The sequence below is a fragment of the Mercurialis annua genome, linkage group LG7 (genome assembly GCF_937616625.2).
Source record: "Mercurialis annua linkage group LG7, ddMerAnnu1.2, whole genome shotgun sequence".
Classification (NCBI taxonomy): Eukaryota; Viridiplantae; Streptophyta; class Magnoliopsida; order Malpighiales; family Euphorbiaceae; genus Mercurialis; species Mercurialis annua.
The window spans coordinates 45,591,579-45,609,531 of NC_065576.1; the positions used below are offsets into that span (position 1 = coordinate 45,591,579).

General features: G+C 33.5%; 2 protein-coding genes across 2 annotated transcripts; one reads left to right on the forward strand and one right to left on the reverse strand.

The window, feature by feature from the left end:
• Window positions 1-681: 681 nt before the first annotated feature.
• On the forward strand, window positions 682-3,639 carry LOC126655451 (transmembrane 9 superfamily member 12). The gene is made up of 2 exons (XM_050349647.2): window positions 682-871; window positions 1,338-3,639. The coding sequence occupies exon 2, from the start codon at window positions 1,396-1,398 to the stop codon at window positions 3,367-3,369; it is 1,974 nt and encodes a 657-aa protein (XP_050205604.1). The 5' UTR covers window positions 682-871; window positions 1,338-1,395; the 3' UTR covers window positions 3,370-3,639.
• A 3,225-nt stretch (window positions 3,640-6,864) lies between these two features.
• On the reverse strand, window positions 6,865-9,726 carry LOC126655042 (cell wall protein AWA1-like). Its single transcript, XM_050349044.2, has 5 exons — window positions 9,656-9,726; window positions 9,474-9,522; window positions 8,664-8,739; window positions 8,469-8,544; window positions 6,865-7,811 (listed from the first exon to the last, which is right to left on the reverse strand). The coding sequence occupies exons 1-5, from the start codon at window positions 9,701-9,703 to the stop codon at window positions 7,044-7,046; spliced, it is 1,017 nt and encodes a 338-aa protein (XP_050205001.2). The 5' UTR covers window positions 9,704-9,726; the 3' UTR covers window positions 6,865-7,043.
• Window positions 9,727-17,953: the final 8,227 nt, after the last annotated feature.

Below are 17,953 nucleotides of genomic sequence, written 5' to 3' on the forward strand. Positions count from 1 at the left end.
GAATGACGCGGACGCTAATGTGAGAATACATGTCAAATTATGTTGATTTCGTAGATAATATAATCTCTTAATAATGCCACTTTAATCTTTAACATCGAAAAAAACTATATTTTTTTGCTATTGAATTTTCAAATTTTCATCTATCGTCAATTTAGCATTTAAACAATGCGTTAATTTAAAAAAGATAACAATTATTCGTCGTACTTATACTAAGGAACAATGTCATTTTATATCGTTTTGGGCTTATAAATTCATTTATAAGCGCTGGGCAGCAAAGTAATAGTTCGTGTATTCAAATCCTCCCACAAGCGCTCCCTCTCTTCGTAATTATCAAAAATAAAATTGAGTAATCTGTTTCTTTTATAAACATCATTAACAAAAAAAACAATAAACATTATGCTTAAATAAATATTTTTCTAAAAAAATTCATACCAACATATATAAATTAATTTCACATGCTTTTAAACATTTAGTGCATGTATTTAGTCCACACTAGATATAACATTTTTTTTTGAAACTAGATAAAATATGATTAAAAATAAATAATGTATTTTTAGTTATTTTTCATGCGCTCCTAAACATTTAATCATTTATTTTATAAAAAAATAAAATAAGTGATTTATATAATAAATACATCATAAATTTTACATTTTTAAACTAATTTTAGAAAGTATATTTTAATTATCATCACTCTTTAAAACCATACCATCTTCCGCTCTACATCTTCATTTCATCTCCCTGCTTCAACTACAAATCCTTTCTACTTTCTCCTGCTTCTTCTGCACGCTTTTCCACCGCCTTTACCGGATTCCGGATCCGGCTCTTTTTCCGACCCGAACCGTTCTTCGCGTTTCCTCTAGATCTGAACTAGGTAATCTCCTTTAATTTATCTGTTTTGCTTTAATTTCAAATTAACTAATTCGAATACACATCATTTTACTTCTTTGATCTGTTCTTGCTATGTTTTTTTTTTTCAATTTTAAATTTCTGTATAGATACGTTTTTATTGTTTACTAATGGATCTATTGATTTAGAGTTGCATTTTTAATTTTTGATTTGAAATTTGATTTAGTTTCAACATTAGTTCACTTAGACTTATAATTTAGGTTTTTATTTTTATTTTAAAATTTATTGCTATTTATGCTTGTTTGTTAACGGATCTTTAGATTTATATTTATGATTTTAATTTTATGGAAACTGTTAGTTCATCATGTGTGTAAGTAATGCATTTTAATTTACTTGAGAAATTTGTTTACTCAGACTGATACTAATTTTTGTCAATTGATTGAATAATTTTGTTTTTGTATATAGATTTGATGTTAATTATGTGATTGTAGGGTGAGGTTAAATTAGACCGAGCTACCGATTTGATAGATCTGAGCGGTTTGCTCATTGATGTTGAAAATGAGGATGCCCACGGTATACTGGGCTTCCATTTCCATGCTTCTCTTTCTGCACGCTTGCAATGCGTTTTATCTTCCCGGTAGCTATTTGCACACATATTCAAATGGCGATAAGATTTTTACTAAAGTGAACTCGTTAACTTCTATTGAAACGGAGCTTCCGTTTAGCTACTACAGTCTCCCTTACTGTAAGCCATCTGGTGGTATTAAGAAAAGTGCTGAAAATCTCGGAGAGCTTCTGATGGGTGATCAGATTGATAACTCTCCTTATCGGTTTAGAATGAACATGAATGAGTCTGTTTTCCTTTGCACTACGCCTCCATTGAGTGAACATGAGGTCAAGCTTTTGAAGCAGAGAACTCGTGATTTGTACCAAGTTAATATGATTTTGGATAATTTGCCTGCTATGAGGTATGCGAAGCAAAATGGGATTAATATTCAGTGGACTGGGTTCCCAGTTGGGTATACACCGCAGAATAGCAACGATGATTATATTATTAATCACCTTAAGTTTACGGTTTTGGTGCATGAGTATGAAGGGAGTGGTACGGAGATAATTGGTACAGGGGAAGAAGGTATGGGTGTCATTTCCGAAGCTGATAAGAATAAGGCATCTGGTTTTGAGATTGTGGGTTTTGAAGTTGTGCCGTGCAGTGTTAAGTATGATCCTGAGGTGATGTCTAAGCTTCACATGTATGACAATATCTCGTCTGTCAACTGCCCCTTGGATCTCGACAAGTCTCAGATTATAAGGGAACAAGAGAGAGTTTCTTTTACCTATGAGGTCGAATTTGTGAAAAGTGATATTAGATGGCCATCTCGTTGGGATGCTTATTTGAAGATGGAAGGTGCTCGTGTCCACTGGTTTTCAATTTTAAATTCTCTTATGGTCATCTTTTTCCTAGCTGGTATTGTTTTTGTCATTTTCTTGAGGACTGTGAGAAGGGATTTGACAAGATATGAGGAGCTAGACAAAGAAGCTCAAGCACAGATGAATGAGGAGCTTTCTGGGTGGAAGCTTGTTGTGGGTGATGTGTTTAGAGAACCAGAATGCTCAAAGCTTCTCTGTGTCATGGTTGGAGATGGAGTTCAGATTACGGGGATGGCAGTTGTCACGATTGTTTTTGCAGCCCTTGGTTTTATGTCTCCAGCATCACGAGGAATGTTGCTGACTGGAATGATTATTCTTTATCTCTTCTTGGGTATTTCTGCAGGCTATGTTTCAGTGCGGATGTGGAGAACCATGAAGGGAACTTCTGAAGGGTGGAGGTCTGTTTCCTGGTCAGCTGCATGCTTTTTCCCCGGAATTGCGTTTGTTATCCTCACCATTCTAAATTTCATTCTATGGGGAAGCAAGAGTACTGGTGCTATTCCCATTTCCATGTACTTTGTACTTCTAGCTCTCTGGTTCTGCATTTCAGTTCCTCTCACCCTCTTGGGAGGATTCTTCGGGACACGAGCTGAGGAAATTAAATTTCCAGTCCGTACCAATCAGATCCCGAGGGAAATCCCAGCTCGCAAATATCCATCATGGCTTCTTGTTCTCGGTGCTGGAACTCTTCCATTCGGAACCCTTTTCATCGAGCTGTTCTTCATCCTATCTAGCATTTGGCTCGGCCGGTTTTATTACGTCTTCGGTTTCTTGCTTATAGTTCTTACCTTATTGGTAGTCGTTTGTGCTGAAGTATCAGTCGTACTAACCTACATGCATCTCTGCGTGGAGGATTGGCGGTGGTGGTGGAAAGCATTCTTTGCTTCCGGTTCAGTTGCTCTCTACGTGTTCTTGTACTCCATCAATTATTTGGTTTTTGATCTCCAGAGTCTGAGCGGCCCCGTATCCGCCGTACTCTATCTCGGCTACTCGCTGCTGATGGCAATCGCAATCATGTTATCTACCGGCACCATCGGGTTCCTTACGTCCTTCTATTTTGTGCATTATCTTTTCTCGTCAGTAAAGATCGATTAGAAGCAGTTGGTAGACTGGTATGTTTTAACTATCGCAAGTGCAAAGAGGAAAATCGTATTTTGGTTCGACAATTCACAATTTTTTTATAATTTTGTTTTTGGCATATGTTAAACTTGTTATGATAGATGATAGTCTTGCTGTGCGCTATTGAAGACTCGGATTATATGTTAAAAAATGCATCAATGCCTGTGTCCTATTTTATTTGCTTATGAGTTTTAGGACATTTACTATATAGCTTTGAGCTTCATTCCAAATCACTGGGTTATCATAGATTCTGTACTGTTTTGTTTTTCTACTTTCATTTTTCACTACTGAAGAAGAAATGGTAAAATTTGCATCTTTTGTTATTAATGTACAATAAATGTTCATGGACTAGAGTCTCCTCTTCTCTTCGAACCGTCCCTATATTTTAGTAATCTGTATTTTTTGTCTAAATTTTTTGTTTTAAAATTTAGCTGTCTCGTTGTTACTCTTGCGCCATTTTCGTCCATTTTACTAATGCGATGTGCCAACTATAGTTCTGTATGTACGTCTAAATTGCCACGTGACTGCATAGTATTAAAAATTTAGGTATTCATATAGGACTCTAGTTGACATGTCATGTTTTTAAAATTGACAAAAACAATATGTTAAGTAATAGCAAAGACAATTAAGTTATTAAATTATAATTTAAGAACAATTTAAGTCCAAATTAAAATTTAAGGATGATTTAGAGAGAGATGATATAGCACGGAGACATTATAAATGAATAAAATTATCCTGCTGCGAATTCCTTCAGTATTCCTTCGGTATTTCTTAAGTATTTTCATGTCTCAGGCGAACCCAGACAGAGACAGATTCGCCTCAGACGCCTCTGGGTTTGCCTGAGACAAACCCAGATCCGGCGAGGAGGAGCCTCCTCGCTGGAAATCAGAAAACAATTTTTTTTTTAAAGTTTGAAAAAGCCCCTGAATTAATTTTTTTGGTAAATGATAGTTGAATTAGCACAACCACAAGAAGTGGAAGGCAAAAAAGGATTTACAACAACTGAAAACCGGAAATAGAATCAATCTCTAGAAAATAAATCTAAACTCCTAAAAACGTCATTACCATCATAAGCGAAAGAAGATTTGTGATATTTATAAAAAAATCACACTCTTCTTTATACAAAGAAAAACCAAGTCCGTATAATCTGTAGCCTCATTATTGAAAATTCTTCTATTCCTCGCTTTCCAAATCTCCCAAACGCTTATAAACCAAATCGTTTCCCAAAGCTTCCTGTATTTGCATTTTACTAAAGACATCCATTGAAAATAGAAACTCTCAATGTCAAATGGAAATGTCCAACCCATTACCTTCATCTGCCGCAGGTAAGTGCACCAAAAGGTCCAAGCTGTTTTACAATGAAGAATAATGTGGCATCCAGTTTCTATTTCAGACAAACAGCCCGAGCAAAGCAATCCTACCTCTCTGATAATTCTTCGCTGAAGTAAGAATAAGTTCGACGCAATGCGCTCTTGACAAAGTAACCAAACAAAAAACTGAGTTCTCGGAGGAGCTCTTGTCTTCCATATTCTGCCCAGAAACGTGTTTGCAGGAGCTGAGAGTTCAGGAGTAATCTGAGAAAAGCTTCTTGCTGAATAACTACTGTTCCTGCATATCCAATAGGCTGAATCACGAGCAGCGACAACAGGTAAGGCTGAAACATGAGCAGCAACAGCAGGTAAATCAATAACCGCAGCACGTTGGATCTGATGAACACTATTCAGCAGGTCATGAAACAAATCTAATTCACCTATTAAGAGTTTAATTTTAGTTAATTAGAGTTTAATTAGTATAAATTATGATATTTATAAAACTCACTCTCCAATTAAGGTGCCACATCAGTATAGGGTTTTTTTGAGCCGGTTTTGACAAGTTCGGAGTAAAAGTGATCCGATTTTGTCAATTTGGACGTTTTTGATATTTTGTACCAAGTTTAAGGGGTAAAATGCTCCTTTGTTCAATTAAAAAGCATGAAACACTTCAAAAGCTCCTACGTTACCTAGGCCTACACTGTACGGAAATTCTTCAACAACATTTCCATTTACCATTTTTTAATTTTCAAAACGCTTTAAAATTCTGTAATTTATAATTCTTATAAAAGATACAAATTTATCATTTTTTATTTTGACACTAACAGTGTTTCCTTGTTATATGGTTGGGGTTGCGCCCAAAGGCGGAACTAGGGTTGGAAGTCGCCCTGCCCCGGTTTCAAAATATTACAGATCATTGAGTACTCAATTATTATTTTAAAGAGGGTTGAATAATTTTAAAAAGATTAAGCCAAATAACATGTTGTTTAGTCTAAAAAGAACTAATATAAAATCAAACATATAGCTCGGTCTAAAAAATATCATTCAATCTATTTTTTTTGTAAAAACATTAATCAAATTATTGTTCGGTCTTAAAAAAGTAGCCGAACGACATAACGTTCGATAAAAAAATCCACCCCACCTGAATAAAATTTATAATTCCATCATTGGCTGTATGTGTAATTTCTCACAGAAACCAATTGAAAGCCAAACCTCCAATTCAAAAGAAAGGAGATTCAGCTCTAAAACAACATTCAAACACGTAAATGAACCGAGCCGAGCCGAGCTTTGGAGTGTTCATGTTCGGCTCGTTTAGCGAACAAGGTGTTCATGTTCGGTTCATGTTCAGTCGAGCTTTGAATGGAGTGTTCATGTTCGGTTCGTTTAGATTTTATAGTGTTCATGTTCGGTTCATGTTCAGCTCGTGTTCGTTCGTTTAGTCGCTAAATGAACAAGTTCGCGAACGAGTTCACGAACAAGTTCGATAAGTACTAAACGAGCTCGTTCACGAACAAGCTCGCGAGCGAGCTCGATAAGTACAAAACGAGCGAGTTCGCGAGCCCGCTCATTTAGCGAATAAACAAACGAACACGAGCTGTTAAACAAACAAACACAAATATGAGCTGAATAAATTAAAAACAATCTAATCGAGCTCGTTGACGAATATGAGCTAAATAAATTAGAAACATAATTATATAAATTAATTTAAATATTAATTAGTTTGCGAACCCCTAATCGAGTTTCTAAACGAGTTTGTTCGTGAACTATATACGAGCTCGTTCATGAACTTGTTCACGAACTCTTAATCGAGCTCATGCACGAGCTTGTTCACGAACTCTTATTCGAGCTGTTCGTGAACGCAAACGAGCCGAACACCACTATGTTCATGTTCGGCTCATTTATATTAACGAACATAAAATCAAGCTCGAGCTCGGTTCGTTTAAAATACGAACGAACATGAACCGAGCTCTTATCGAGCCGAACACCGAGCTGCTCGCGAACGGCTCGGTTCGTTTACACCCCTAGCCGGCTACCACCAATGCTTTAATTGATCACTTACTTCCATAACAAGTAAGCAAAAAACAGCCTTCTTAAAATAAAGGCAAAAGGCAAAAACAATTCAAGCCAGCTTTATGAAAATTCTGCATTAAAAACACTCACATAGAAGTCAGGACAGAAGTAAGAAACCAGCGAAAAACCCGCTGCTGAAAGTTTCGGAAAGGAAACTAAAGTCTACTGTCTTCTTTTATTCAACACACATACTGAACTCTGAAGGAAAACATAGATTTTTTAGGGGTAAACCCCTAAGCGAACCTGCATAGGTCGATTTTGTTGCGTCATTTAGAGTTCCCGGCCTGCGCCTCTACCATAGTTGGAGGCACCATAATTGTTATTCTGGTTGGTTGGAACGATGTCGTCAACATTCAAAGAGGGATGCACAATGTCACTGCCTGATATCTGCAACGCATTCCTTGCTCGTGCTGGGGTTGCGTTAAAACCTTGCTGAGATAAACCCGGCAAACGCATAACTGAAGGAAATTGACTTTGAGGACGAGCAGCGGGTACCGAGTTATTAGCATTTACCTGATCGTGAGAGAAATTTTGCCCTGGCGCCATTATTCCGATGCTAGACGGGTTCTGCACAAAGTAGCTTGCACTGACAGCAGTTGTGTTAGTTCCAACACTAGAGGAGTTCGGTACGAAGTAGCTTCCACTGACAAAAGTTGCATTAGGTCCAATGCTATTCTGGTTCTGGTGGAAGTAGCTTTGGCTTGCGATACTTGCATTATTTCCAACATTAGTGGGGTTTTGCCCCAAGTAGCTTCCACTAGGTACAGTTGAACTAGTTCCGAAACCAGTCGGGTTTGACCCGAAATAACTTCCACTAGATAGAGCTGCACCAGTAGAGTTTTGCCCCAAATAGCTTCCATTAGATATAGCTGCAGAGGTTCCAGAAACAGTTGCATTTGGCCTGAAGTAGCTTCCGCTGGATATAGTTGCACTAGTTCCTGCAGTATTGGGATTTTGCACGGTGAGGCTTCCGCTGAGGCTTCCGCTAGGTATATTTGTATCTCCAGATGACTGATTACCAAGCTTCTCAGATGCATTCTGCATTGCAAATATATTAGAAATTACTTTATGCTTTCTGAAGCTTTGTAATATTCTTTCATACTGCACAAGTACGGAAGTACATGAACTTTTCGAGTTCATTATTACATTCAAATTGGTCAACTGAATCCTATTTTTCCAAAAAATGAAAGATCAAACTTCTTCTAGTGGATAAACTGAGTAAATTTTGTAGTCAACAAAGGTTCATTTCACTCCTCCAATTTGGAACAAAAGAATAAAAATGCGTGGTTATGCAAAACAAAAAAAAAATCATAGCTTGTCAATTTTGGATCAATTTACACGCTAATCTAACGCCAGAGTAACATTGGTCTTGATGGTCAACAATGTAAACTGATCCGAAAAGTTTAAATTTGTGTATTTTTGTTCAAAACCACAAATTTCGACTCTTTTAATATTTCGTGCCAAGTAGAAGGGGCAAAATGAACCTTAATTGATTTCGTAGTCCTCTTTTACTGAGAGAAAACAGCTCCCAAAACTACAAAAGCCTGGAAGAAGTTCCGATTTTTAAATATTTAATCATTAAACATTCAAACTTAGAGAGCAACTCATAAATAGAACTGTTTTAATGCAGAAATGCCGTCTTTCAACTGATTTTAAATAAAGGGGAACTTCTCATACTGACTGAAAGAAGGTTACCGGCATTTTCTTTTGACGGCTGCCTTGTTTTTTCGGGCCGGCTTTTGCTTTGCCTTTTGATTTCTTAGGCTTGGAGCTGCAGAGTCAAAAAACAGGAAATTGAAGCTCTTAGCTTGATTCTCACTTCAGAATAAAAATCTTAAGCACTCCTGCAAACAATCTGCTTCAATATATGTAACGAAAAATCTGTCTTACCAATTTCCATTGCGTGGTCGCAAGCTCAAAGGTTTTCTTGAGCCTACTGGGACTCCAGCTATTTTGGTGCTTTTACCTAATGCAATTAAAAATACCAAATCAACTTTAAAACATAATGTGTCATTTAGAAAAACACAGTTCTATGTCTATATATATGACCAAGGTAAAAAAACATAATTTTATTTCATCCATCAACTTCTCAGTCTTCTCCCCAGCATTCTATCATTTTCTCTATCCCGTTTTCTTTAATAATCTTTTATATTTTTAAATTTGTCGAATGTAGTTGTAACACATTCTACTCTTAATGTTTCTAGTTGTTTTCTTCACTTTTTCTATAATCCATTATATTTTTCGATCTTAGAATATATATATATAGATAAATTCTGTTGTGCCCAAAGAAACTTGTTGAAGATTTATGCAATTTGGAATCTACAAATGCACACAATATTCTGCCACGGTTAAAAATAGTATGGAGTTCCTATATTTGGATCTATAGCAGGTTTTACAATTTTCAGTTGTCAAATCCGGGTTAAGAAAGTTCGTGGTTACAGAACAGTTGCCATCTATACTGGATAGTGGATTCTAAACGTTAGAAATCAGTGGTTCTACGTTGCTTTCAATGATTACGTTTCCTGTTTCACCAGATATATGTTTGTTTACGATCTAGTATCTAAAGCTTTCAGTTCTCTTATGTTATTTTTTGACTCGGCATTACGCCTTATTTTAAGAGCAAATACAAATGCTTAAAGATAAGCTAAGATGGTTCTTTAATGTATATGCTCTGAATAGGAATAAGTAACAAAAACTAACCTTTTTTAGCAATCCCAGTCTGCTCCTGTGCCAGTCTAGATCTGTATTTCTGCAACATGTCGCAACATAAAAACAAGTTAGTGCTGCAAAGAAAATTTCAACTTTTCAGTTATTTTTGAACTACTCACGATTCAGGATTTATTCTAAAAACGGTTATATTCATGCCAAGATTGTAAATAGACCTGGAGGTGGCTCTTCACATGGTAAAGGTTTATGCCTCTAATCCCCATTTTATATTGAATACACTTCGGAGTTGCTTCTGCGAACACGCGTTCAGTCATGATAAGAGAAGCTTGAGTTACTATATGGGAATATCAAAAAAGAAAGTGTGCATTCCATGGAAATAAAGAGTGAATAAATATATGCTCAAATGTCATGAAAAAATCGCTTGAAACAACATAATTCATTAGTTATATAAGACTTCTTTCCTGGTCAGATATATTTACTCGAGATTCAGTAAATTGCTAGATAAGAACAATAAAATAATGCACGTCAACTACTGAATGAAACGCTAAAATAATTTGTATCGCTGATAATGCATATGAAGAAGATGGTGGAAAAATAAGAAGAAAAATAAATGTCTTCGTCTAATTTGTGTCATTAGCCTGTCATCTACATTACATTTCTAATTACGTTTGCATTTTCAGGTTTTGCCTGTAAGACATTCTGATATTCCGGGGCGGAGACTACTAAGACCAAAATAAGGACGAGCATATCCAGACAATGCTATTCCCTGAAGAAAATTTAGTGAATTGCACGATAAAACACACATAGTAAGATGACTTCTTTTACCATCTCAATGACACCACGTATTTCAATTCATAACGGTATTTCCAAACTAAATTATACTCGTTGATGACTCATCTTTGCCTTGAATCAAATTACAGGGACCAACTAGTCTAGTGGTGTATTTCATCTCTTAATATCTAAGTCCAGTCATTATAATCTATTGCTGATTTTATTTTCTCGCTGTATCGTTATAGGACAAAACTTACCAATATAAACAAATCCTATTATGTTTATTAACATTATTGGCTGAAAACTATAGATTCTGGAAAAGGAAACTTGTGATTTGCACAATAAATAACTGCACCCTAAGCAAAAATTTACAGATAACTACATGACAAACAAATTTAACACAAGATTGGAGAAAGATAAGAGATGATCGGAATTTTATATAGATTAAAAACAAAATTTGGACTAAAAGTATAAAGCTGAAACTCAATTGGTCAGAATGCAAGAGCAAAAGGAAAAAACGAGAAAGTTGTGCATGTGCTAAGTAATTAAAAGATGACAGAAATCAGACCAGAAAGTTGTGGCCCTGCCTACTGATCCGATATAGAAAATTGTCGTTTTCGCAATCACTTGACAAGTTATTCTAGCATAATATCTAATGGAATGTATACCAGATTTTCGCCAAAAGAATGTGTCACGCAATAAAAATCGACAAATGTACAATAAATATCTAAAATATACCATTTCAGATAGTAATTTCCTTATATAATTCATGTACAAGAACATGATAAAGACTTGAAAAGGAAAAGAAAAAATGTGTAAAAAATAGAAGCCGGCAAATTTTCTCTACGTGCATGACAAAGAATCAATAATGTTAGGGGAATGTAATATTGCAAACTATAAGAACATTCAAAATCCACAGATGCAGGTCCAAAACTGTATCACAAACCTTTTAAACATCCACAATAAATGACATTCAGCAACTAAAAACTACTAAATTTGGACAAAAAGTATTAAGCTGAAACTCAGTTGGTCAGAACGCAAGAGCAAAAAGAAAACACGAGAAAGCTGTGCATGTGCTAAATAATTAAAGAAAAGGGGTGGGAGCCTACTGATCAAATATAGAAATTTGTCGTTTTCGCAATCAATTAAAAAGTTTTTAAAGCATAATATCTAATGGAACGCCTATCAGATCTTCTCCAAAAGAATGTGTCACGCAATGCAAACCGACAAATTTACAATAAATATGAGAAAACAGCTTTTCATATAATTCATGACAGGAACACGGCAAAGGGCTTGAAAAGTAAAAGAAAAGATGTGTATAAATAGAAACCGAAAAATTCTCTCTACGTGCATGGCAAAGAGTCAATAATAATATTAGTAGAACGTAATACTGCAAACTACTGCAAACTATAAGAATATTCAAAATACACAAATGAAGGTCCAAAAAACTGCTTTACAAAGCCTTTAACATCCACAACAGATGTCATTCAGCAACTAAAAAACTACTAAATTTGGACAGAAAGTATTAAGCTGAAATTCAATTGGTCAAAACGTGAGAGCGAAAAAACCACAAGAAAAAAGTGTGCACGTGCTGGGTAATTAAATGATGACAGTAATCAGATCAGAAAAGGGGTCGCCTGCCACTAATCCAATATAGAAAATTGTCGTTTTCGCAATCAATTAAAAAGTTTTTATAACATAATATCTAATGGAACGCCTATCAGATCTTCTCCAAAAGAATGTGTCACGCAATGCAAACCGACAAATTTACAATAAATATCTAGAATATAGCTTTTTCATATAACAATTTCCTTAAAATTCACGACATGAACACGACAATGTGCTTGAAAAGTAAAAGAAAAGATGTGTATAAATAGAAACCGACAAATTCTCTCTACGTGCATGGCAAAGAATCAATAATATTAGTAGAAAGTAATACTGCAAACTATAAGAACATTCAAAATCCATAAATGAAGGTCTAAAACTGCATTACAATCCCTCTAAACATCAAAACAGATGACACTCAGCAACTAAGAAATTACTATATCGCTGAATGCTGATCATAGTCAAAGATGAACATCAATCACACGGCATGGTTTAAAAGTATGAAAGTGTTGTGAAAACTGATGAATGTGTAGCATGTTTAAAGAACTCAATAAAGTCATATAGGCAAAAGTATGATAATGGATAAAGAGAGACTACCAATACCCGTTGCTGAATTAAAAATTCTATCATTTTCTGAAGAATGATAAAATGCAATTAAAAACCATTAGGAGAGTACAGAAACTAATTAATCATACAATATATAATTAAAAAAAGGTAACAATATTTGATGCCATAGATTGTATTGAACTAATCTGCAAAAAATGAAGCTGAAGCTCAATACTAACAGAGCATTAAACAGTTCAAACACATAAAATATTATCACCGGCATGGAAAACCAAGAGCGAAAAAAAGATTTCATGATCTCAGGAAACTAAAAAGTCCAAGAAAAGTAAGATCTCTTTCGATCTATCACCTGATTATGGAGTCTCCTACAAAGAGCTAAGAAAATGTTAAGATAATGACCTGCATGCAGTTTTTCCTCTTAAATTATAAAAGAACAGCATGCAAAGGAAAGTTAAAAAATTCACCAAAAAATCAAACAACACAACTTCACATTTAGATACAAATAAATCCTGATTCCAATAGTTAACATCTAGTCCTAAACTCATATCCGCTAATCAAAGAAGAACATGCATTTTCAAATTTCACTCGATCAAAGTACCTTTTTAAAACATCAGATCTAGTGATCCATAAGCAATCATATCGAAAATTCAATTTTAACGTCTCTACTTAACCTTCTGCTATAAAGACGGTTAGTTCATCAAAGATAATAAAAGTTCAATTAAACTTATAAGAGGTTGATTAGTTCATCAATTCAAATGAATGAAGAACAAAGGATTACTAACTTATGGATCCACCAAGCTGTTGGACAACTGTAACAAACCATTCATGAAGATCAGGACCCCATCGAAGACGAGATTTTGGATTCCTTCTCAAAGCAGAATTAGAAGGAAAAATCCTAAGGTATCCGTCATCATCCAACTCCTCATCATCCAACAACTCATCAACCAGTTCAGAACAATAAACACGGTAAGCCGTGTTATTAGTAGGATCCTCCACCGCCACCAACTTCCCTTCATCATTTGGAGCACCAACATTGTTATTAAGACCTAAGGTATCCATCTTTTCTTGAAGTTCAAGTAAATCAATCTCATTTCTCGATCCCTCAACTGATGTAGAGAAATCCAGTTCAGGATCAGGTGCAACTTCATGTTGCACCGGAACCTCAACACCATTGGAATTTCCAACAGTGTCTAAATTCTGTTGGGAAGCCATTAGAGCTTCCCAAACTCCTCCTACTCCTCCTTGAAATACCATTACTTTTCCTCTCAAACACTCATTACTCTAAAAAACTCAGTGCATAAGTCTCTAAAACACAAACAACCTGATAATATATTTACTGAAACTAATATACACCCAAAAAGGGAACTGACAAAATTAGACCCCAGCCCCACAGAAATTTCTATGGGGTCCATCCAAAATTAACATATTAGCCATAAATAAAAAAACTTACCATTAAATTAAAGCAAACAAAATGCCAAGTCCAGACTCAACAGCCAATTTGTAAGCATTATAGAATGCAAATCTGAACAGTGCACCCATTATTACTACTACTATTACATTTTTTTTTGTGACGAGGACTCACTTCTCCCGAGTTGAAGCCCATGATCACTGTCAAACCTCGGAATGTGGACTACCCACAAGCCCACATACCCGGCAGTTCAGTGACTATAATAGCTAGCAGTCCAGTCTCAACCACTATTTTACGACCATAGCGCCCAGATGGCCGAGACTTTGACCACTAGACCAAACCCGTGCATGCAAATTACTACAACTACTACTGAATTACATGGAGATGAAATCGAGGATGACCGGACTTACAACGGGGAGACTAATGAAGCGGCGTTGCATGGTTGTTTCCGGTGGTGATACAGAGGGTGGCAAAGGAGACAACTTTATGGATTGTTCTGCTGCATGTAACGAAACGTGGATGGCGACTTTACTGGGTGTTTTTGTCTCATTGTGGTGATGGTGATGTGGGGCTTCTTTTTTATTTTTGGCTTATTTTGGGATTTGTTCGAGGTTGATGTTTTTTGCTCAACTCTCATTTTGCCATTGTTTTTCAGAGGCAACAAAATCTTTGTGCTACTATCGATTCTGGGTTCTTCTCTTTTGCTTTTGCTTTTTGCATGAGTTAAATTGCAGTTTGCTCCATTTTTAAGAAAGAATAGTCGTTTAGCCCCTTAAATTTTCAATTGAACTCTTTAAAATGGCTTAAAACCGGTTTTAAATTTTCAAAAAGATGTTTTTAAAAATAATTCATTTTTGCAAGCCTCATACAACTACTAGATGAATTTTATTGTTTTTCTTAACTCCTCAAATTTCATGAGAACGAATTAGAAATAGTTTCACAGTAATTTTTTTATAAAATTCACAAAATTAAATTCAATAGAACGAACATTTTGTACAAAAATGCGATGTATAATTCACATATTTACTTATGAACATAAAAAATTAAATTGTTTCGCTGACAAAGTTTAATTCTTCATCAATTTTCTCCATAACCCGCAATGTTAAATATTACAGCTATCACATTGGTTTCAACCACCATCTTACAAATTCTTCAAGGAATCAAATAAATTATTGGTAAACTACAAAAAAAAAACTAAAAAACTATTATAATAATTTCATTCTTTATTGTTGAAAGGTTTTGAATCTATTTTAATTTTTGATTCGCAATAAATCAAAATTTATTTGTGCTTCGTCAATAAATTGTAATCCGTCGAAATAACAAAAAAAAAAGTTCGCTATTTGTTATATTTTATAAAATTAGAGTCTAAACTGATTTTAATATCGGAGAGTTAATCGAACAACCACCGTCCAGTTAGCTTTTATCTTATTTTGCAGGTTTCATCACCGGATTAGAAAGTAGACTCTATCACTAATGGTTTGAGATTTTGTCGGTACGTAGTAAGATCTAGTTCAAGTGGTTAATGCTCTCTAAATGCATTATTAAGATTTATGTCTCGAGCCACAATAAGTCTAGTGGTTTTATTTCAATTTAAAAAGAAAATCTAATAGTAACACTAACAACTAATTATATCTTCGACAAAAAATTCTTAAATTTTTTCAAAGCTACTGGAGAAAAAATTTATAAAAACATTGATAAAAAAATCAAAATGTTACGAGGTAGTGGAAGCTTCTTCTCTTTAAAAAAAATACATCAAAAACACACTAACACGTACATATATATAAGAATTTTTTTTTTCAAAAAAAAAAATATAAGAAAAAAATATCAAAACACGCCAAAAAACGAAAAAAAAACAACCAATTAAGACCTTAAAAAAATACTTACGAAAATAAAAATAAATTATCTAACTGTTTCGCCAATAAAGTACCGTTCTTCGCTCAATCTTCACCATCACCCGCAAACTGATTTATAAAATCAGAAACTACAGTCATAACATCAGATACAACCAACACATGAAAACCCTTCATAAAAAAAGGACAACAACTTTTCACATAGAAAGGACAACAACCTTTCAAAACACATATATAAGAACCAAAAAATATAAACTAGTCAATAGTTAACATATCAGGTGTTCATTATCTATTGATCGAGTTGTTGAGCATCTGTTAACCGTGTTGTTGAATACCGTTACGATAATTTTTTTTGTCTAAATTTTTGTGACCGAACTCCAGCGATGTTTTTCTTGTGTTTTATATGTTTTTAAATACAATATGAAAATAGTTCTTAAAATTTTACAATATTTTTATAAATAAATTTTTAAAAAATAGTATTCTCATTTTATAAAAAAACAAATTATAAAGGTTCAATTCACCATTCCAAATTATTATAATTTTTAAATGTACAAATAGAAAATAGTGTATTTTCATTTTTTTTAAATGAATAAACCTATAATTTAGTAAAGTTAGATTATGTTACCATATATTGATAAACAACAAGTACATGAATTTACAAACAAGATTATGAGAGAGAGTAAATCACTCAATTAAAGTGAACCTTCGTAATTTTTTGAACATTGTCGGAAAAGTGAGGATTAATCACAAAATTACCTCAAAAATAATCTAATTTCAAAAATGTTTTCCAAGTTAAAATATTTCAATTTTATCTAAAAACAAAAATCTTCTTACATTTTACATATTCATTTTCAATACATCTTTGATACTTCAAAAGACGCATTACTAATAAATTTTGATACATCTCTAATATACATTTTTATACGAAAATATATACATTTAGTAAAAATAATTAGATATTATTTATATCAAAATTAAAATTGCAAATAAAGCCTAAAATAATAAAGCAGATGTTGAAATCACATAAGCATATAACTGAAGATCTCCAATTTTAACACGTGACGACAGTTTATCAAAATGACAATTTTTTAATATTTAAAAAACATGCAAAATTGGAGAATGTAGGCAATTAAAAAAAAGTGGGTCTGCGACAGTTTTTTGAAAAAGCAATATAGAAAAAAAAAGACGACGATTACAACTCCAGCAAAATCAACCAAAAACTCAAAAACTATTATAAAAATATTAATGTCAAACATTTTATTTTTTGTGAATTAATTTGTACTGCAGTTTATGTTTTCTTATTTTCAGTCTTATACTCTCGACATTATTTTTAATCGTAATTTCAATTACAGCGTTGATTTTAGATTTTAACTACAAAAACTTTCTTTCATTTTTAAACTGTTCTCAGAAGTTTTGTTTAAGAACTTTTAAGGCTTTTTATATCATTTGAAAACCGTCTACAATTACTTGATTTTGATTCAAAATCTTAAATTTGAGGTATAATTTTGGCACGCTCACACATACAAAGCACCAACTATTTTATTTTTTTTGGATAATTCACAGAAAACAAATACTAAATGAAATTTTCTTGGAAAGAATACGGTTTTAAAATTTTTTCTATAAGTTCATCAAAAACAAATTATAAAAAATTAGCGGATTATTCTAATCTAAGACCCTTAAACTATATGTTTTTTGTTTAAAAATCCCATCAACTTCATATTATCTCTTTCTGGCCCTTATTTTTTTCATTTTCGTATTTATAGGTCCTTCAATGCATGTCTTATTGGCGCAATACGAGAAAAGAAAGAGATGATTTAAGTTCAAAATATGCTAAATAAATAAATTTTTACATCAATGGTCAATCATTTTAACATTTTATTTATATACATCAAAATCGACATTTACATACATTAAATATTCAATATACATTTATAGTGGAGAAATATTCAATTTATTCGCTAAATGTTTTCGATATAAAATAATTGTATCCATCCATAACTATGATCAAAACTAACAGTATATCCATAAATTATATTTCAATAATTACAGCCAAGATAAATAAATAAAAACGAAGGATCAAATAAATAAAATGTAATATAATTTTTTAGTTTATTTGTATGATAAATTAGTCTAGAATTAAAGGAATAAAATGTAATTTAAAAAAAAAGTATATTTAAATTATAAAACTGATATATTATATATAAAATATACTATGCGACAATAAATTGTATCTAATTTAGCAATTCAACTTTTTATTTAATTTATTTATAGTAAGTATAATGCTTATAATTCGTAAGATTGACAGATCATATCGT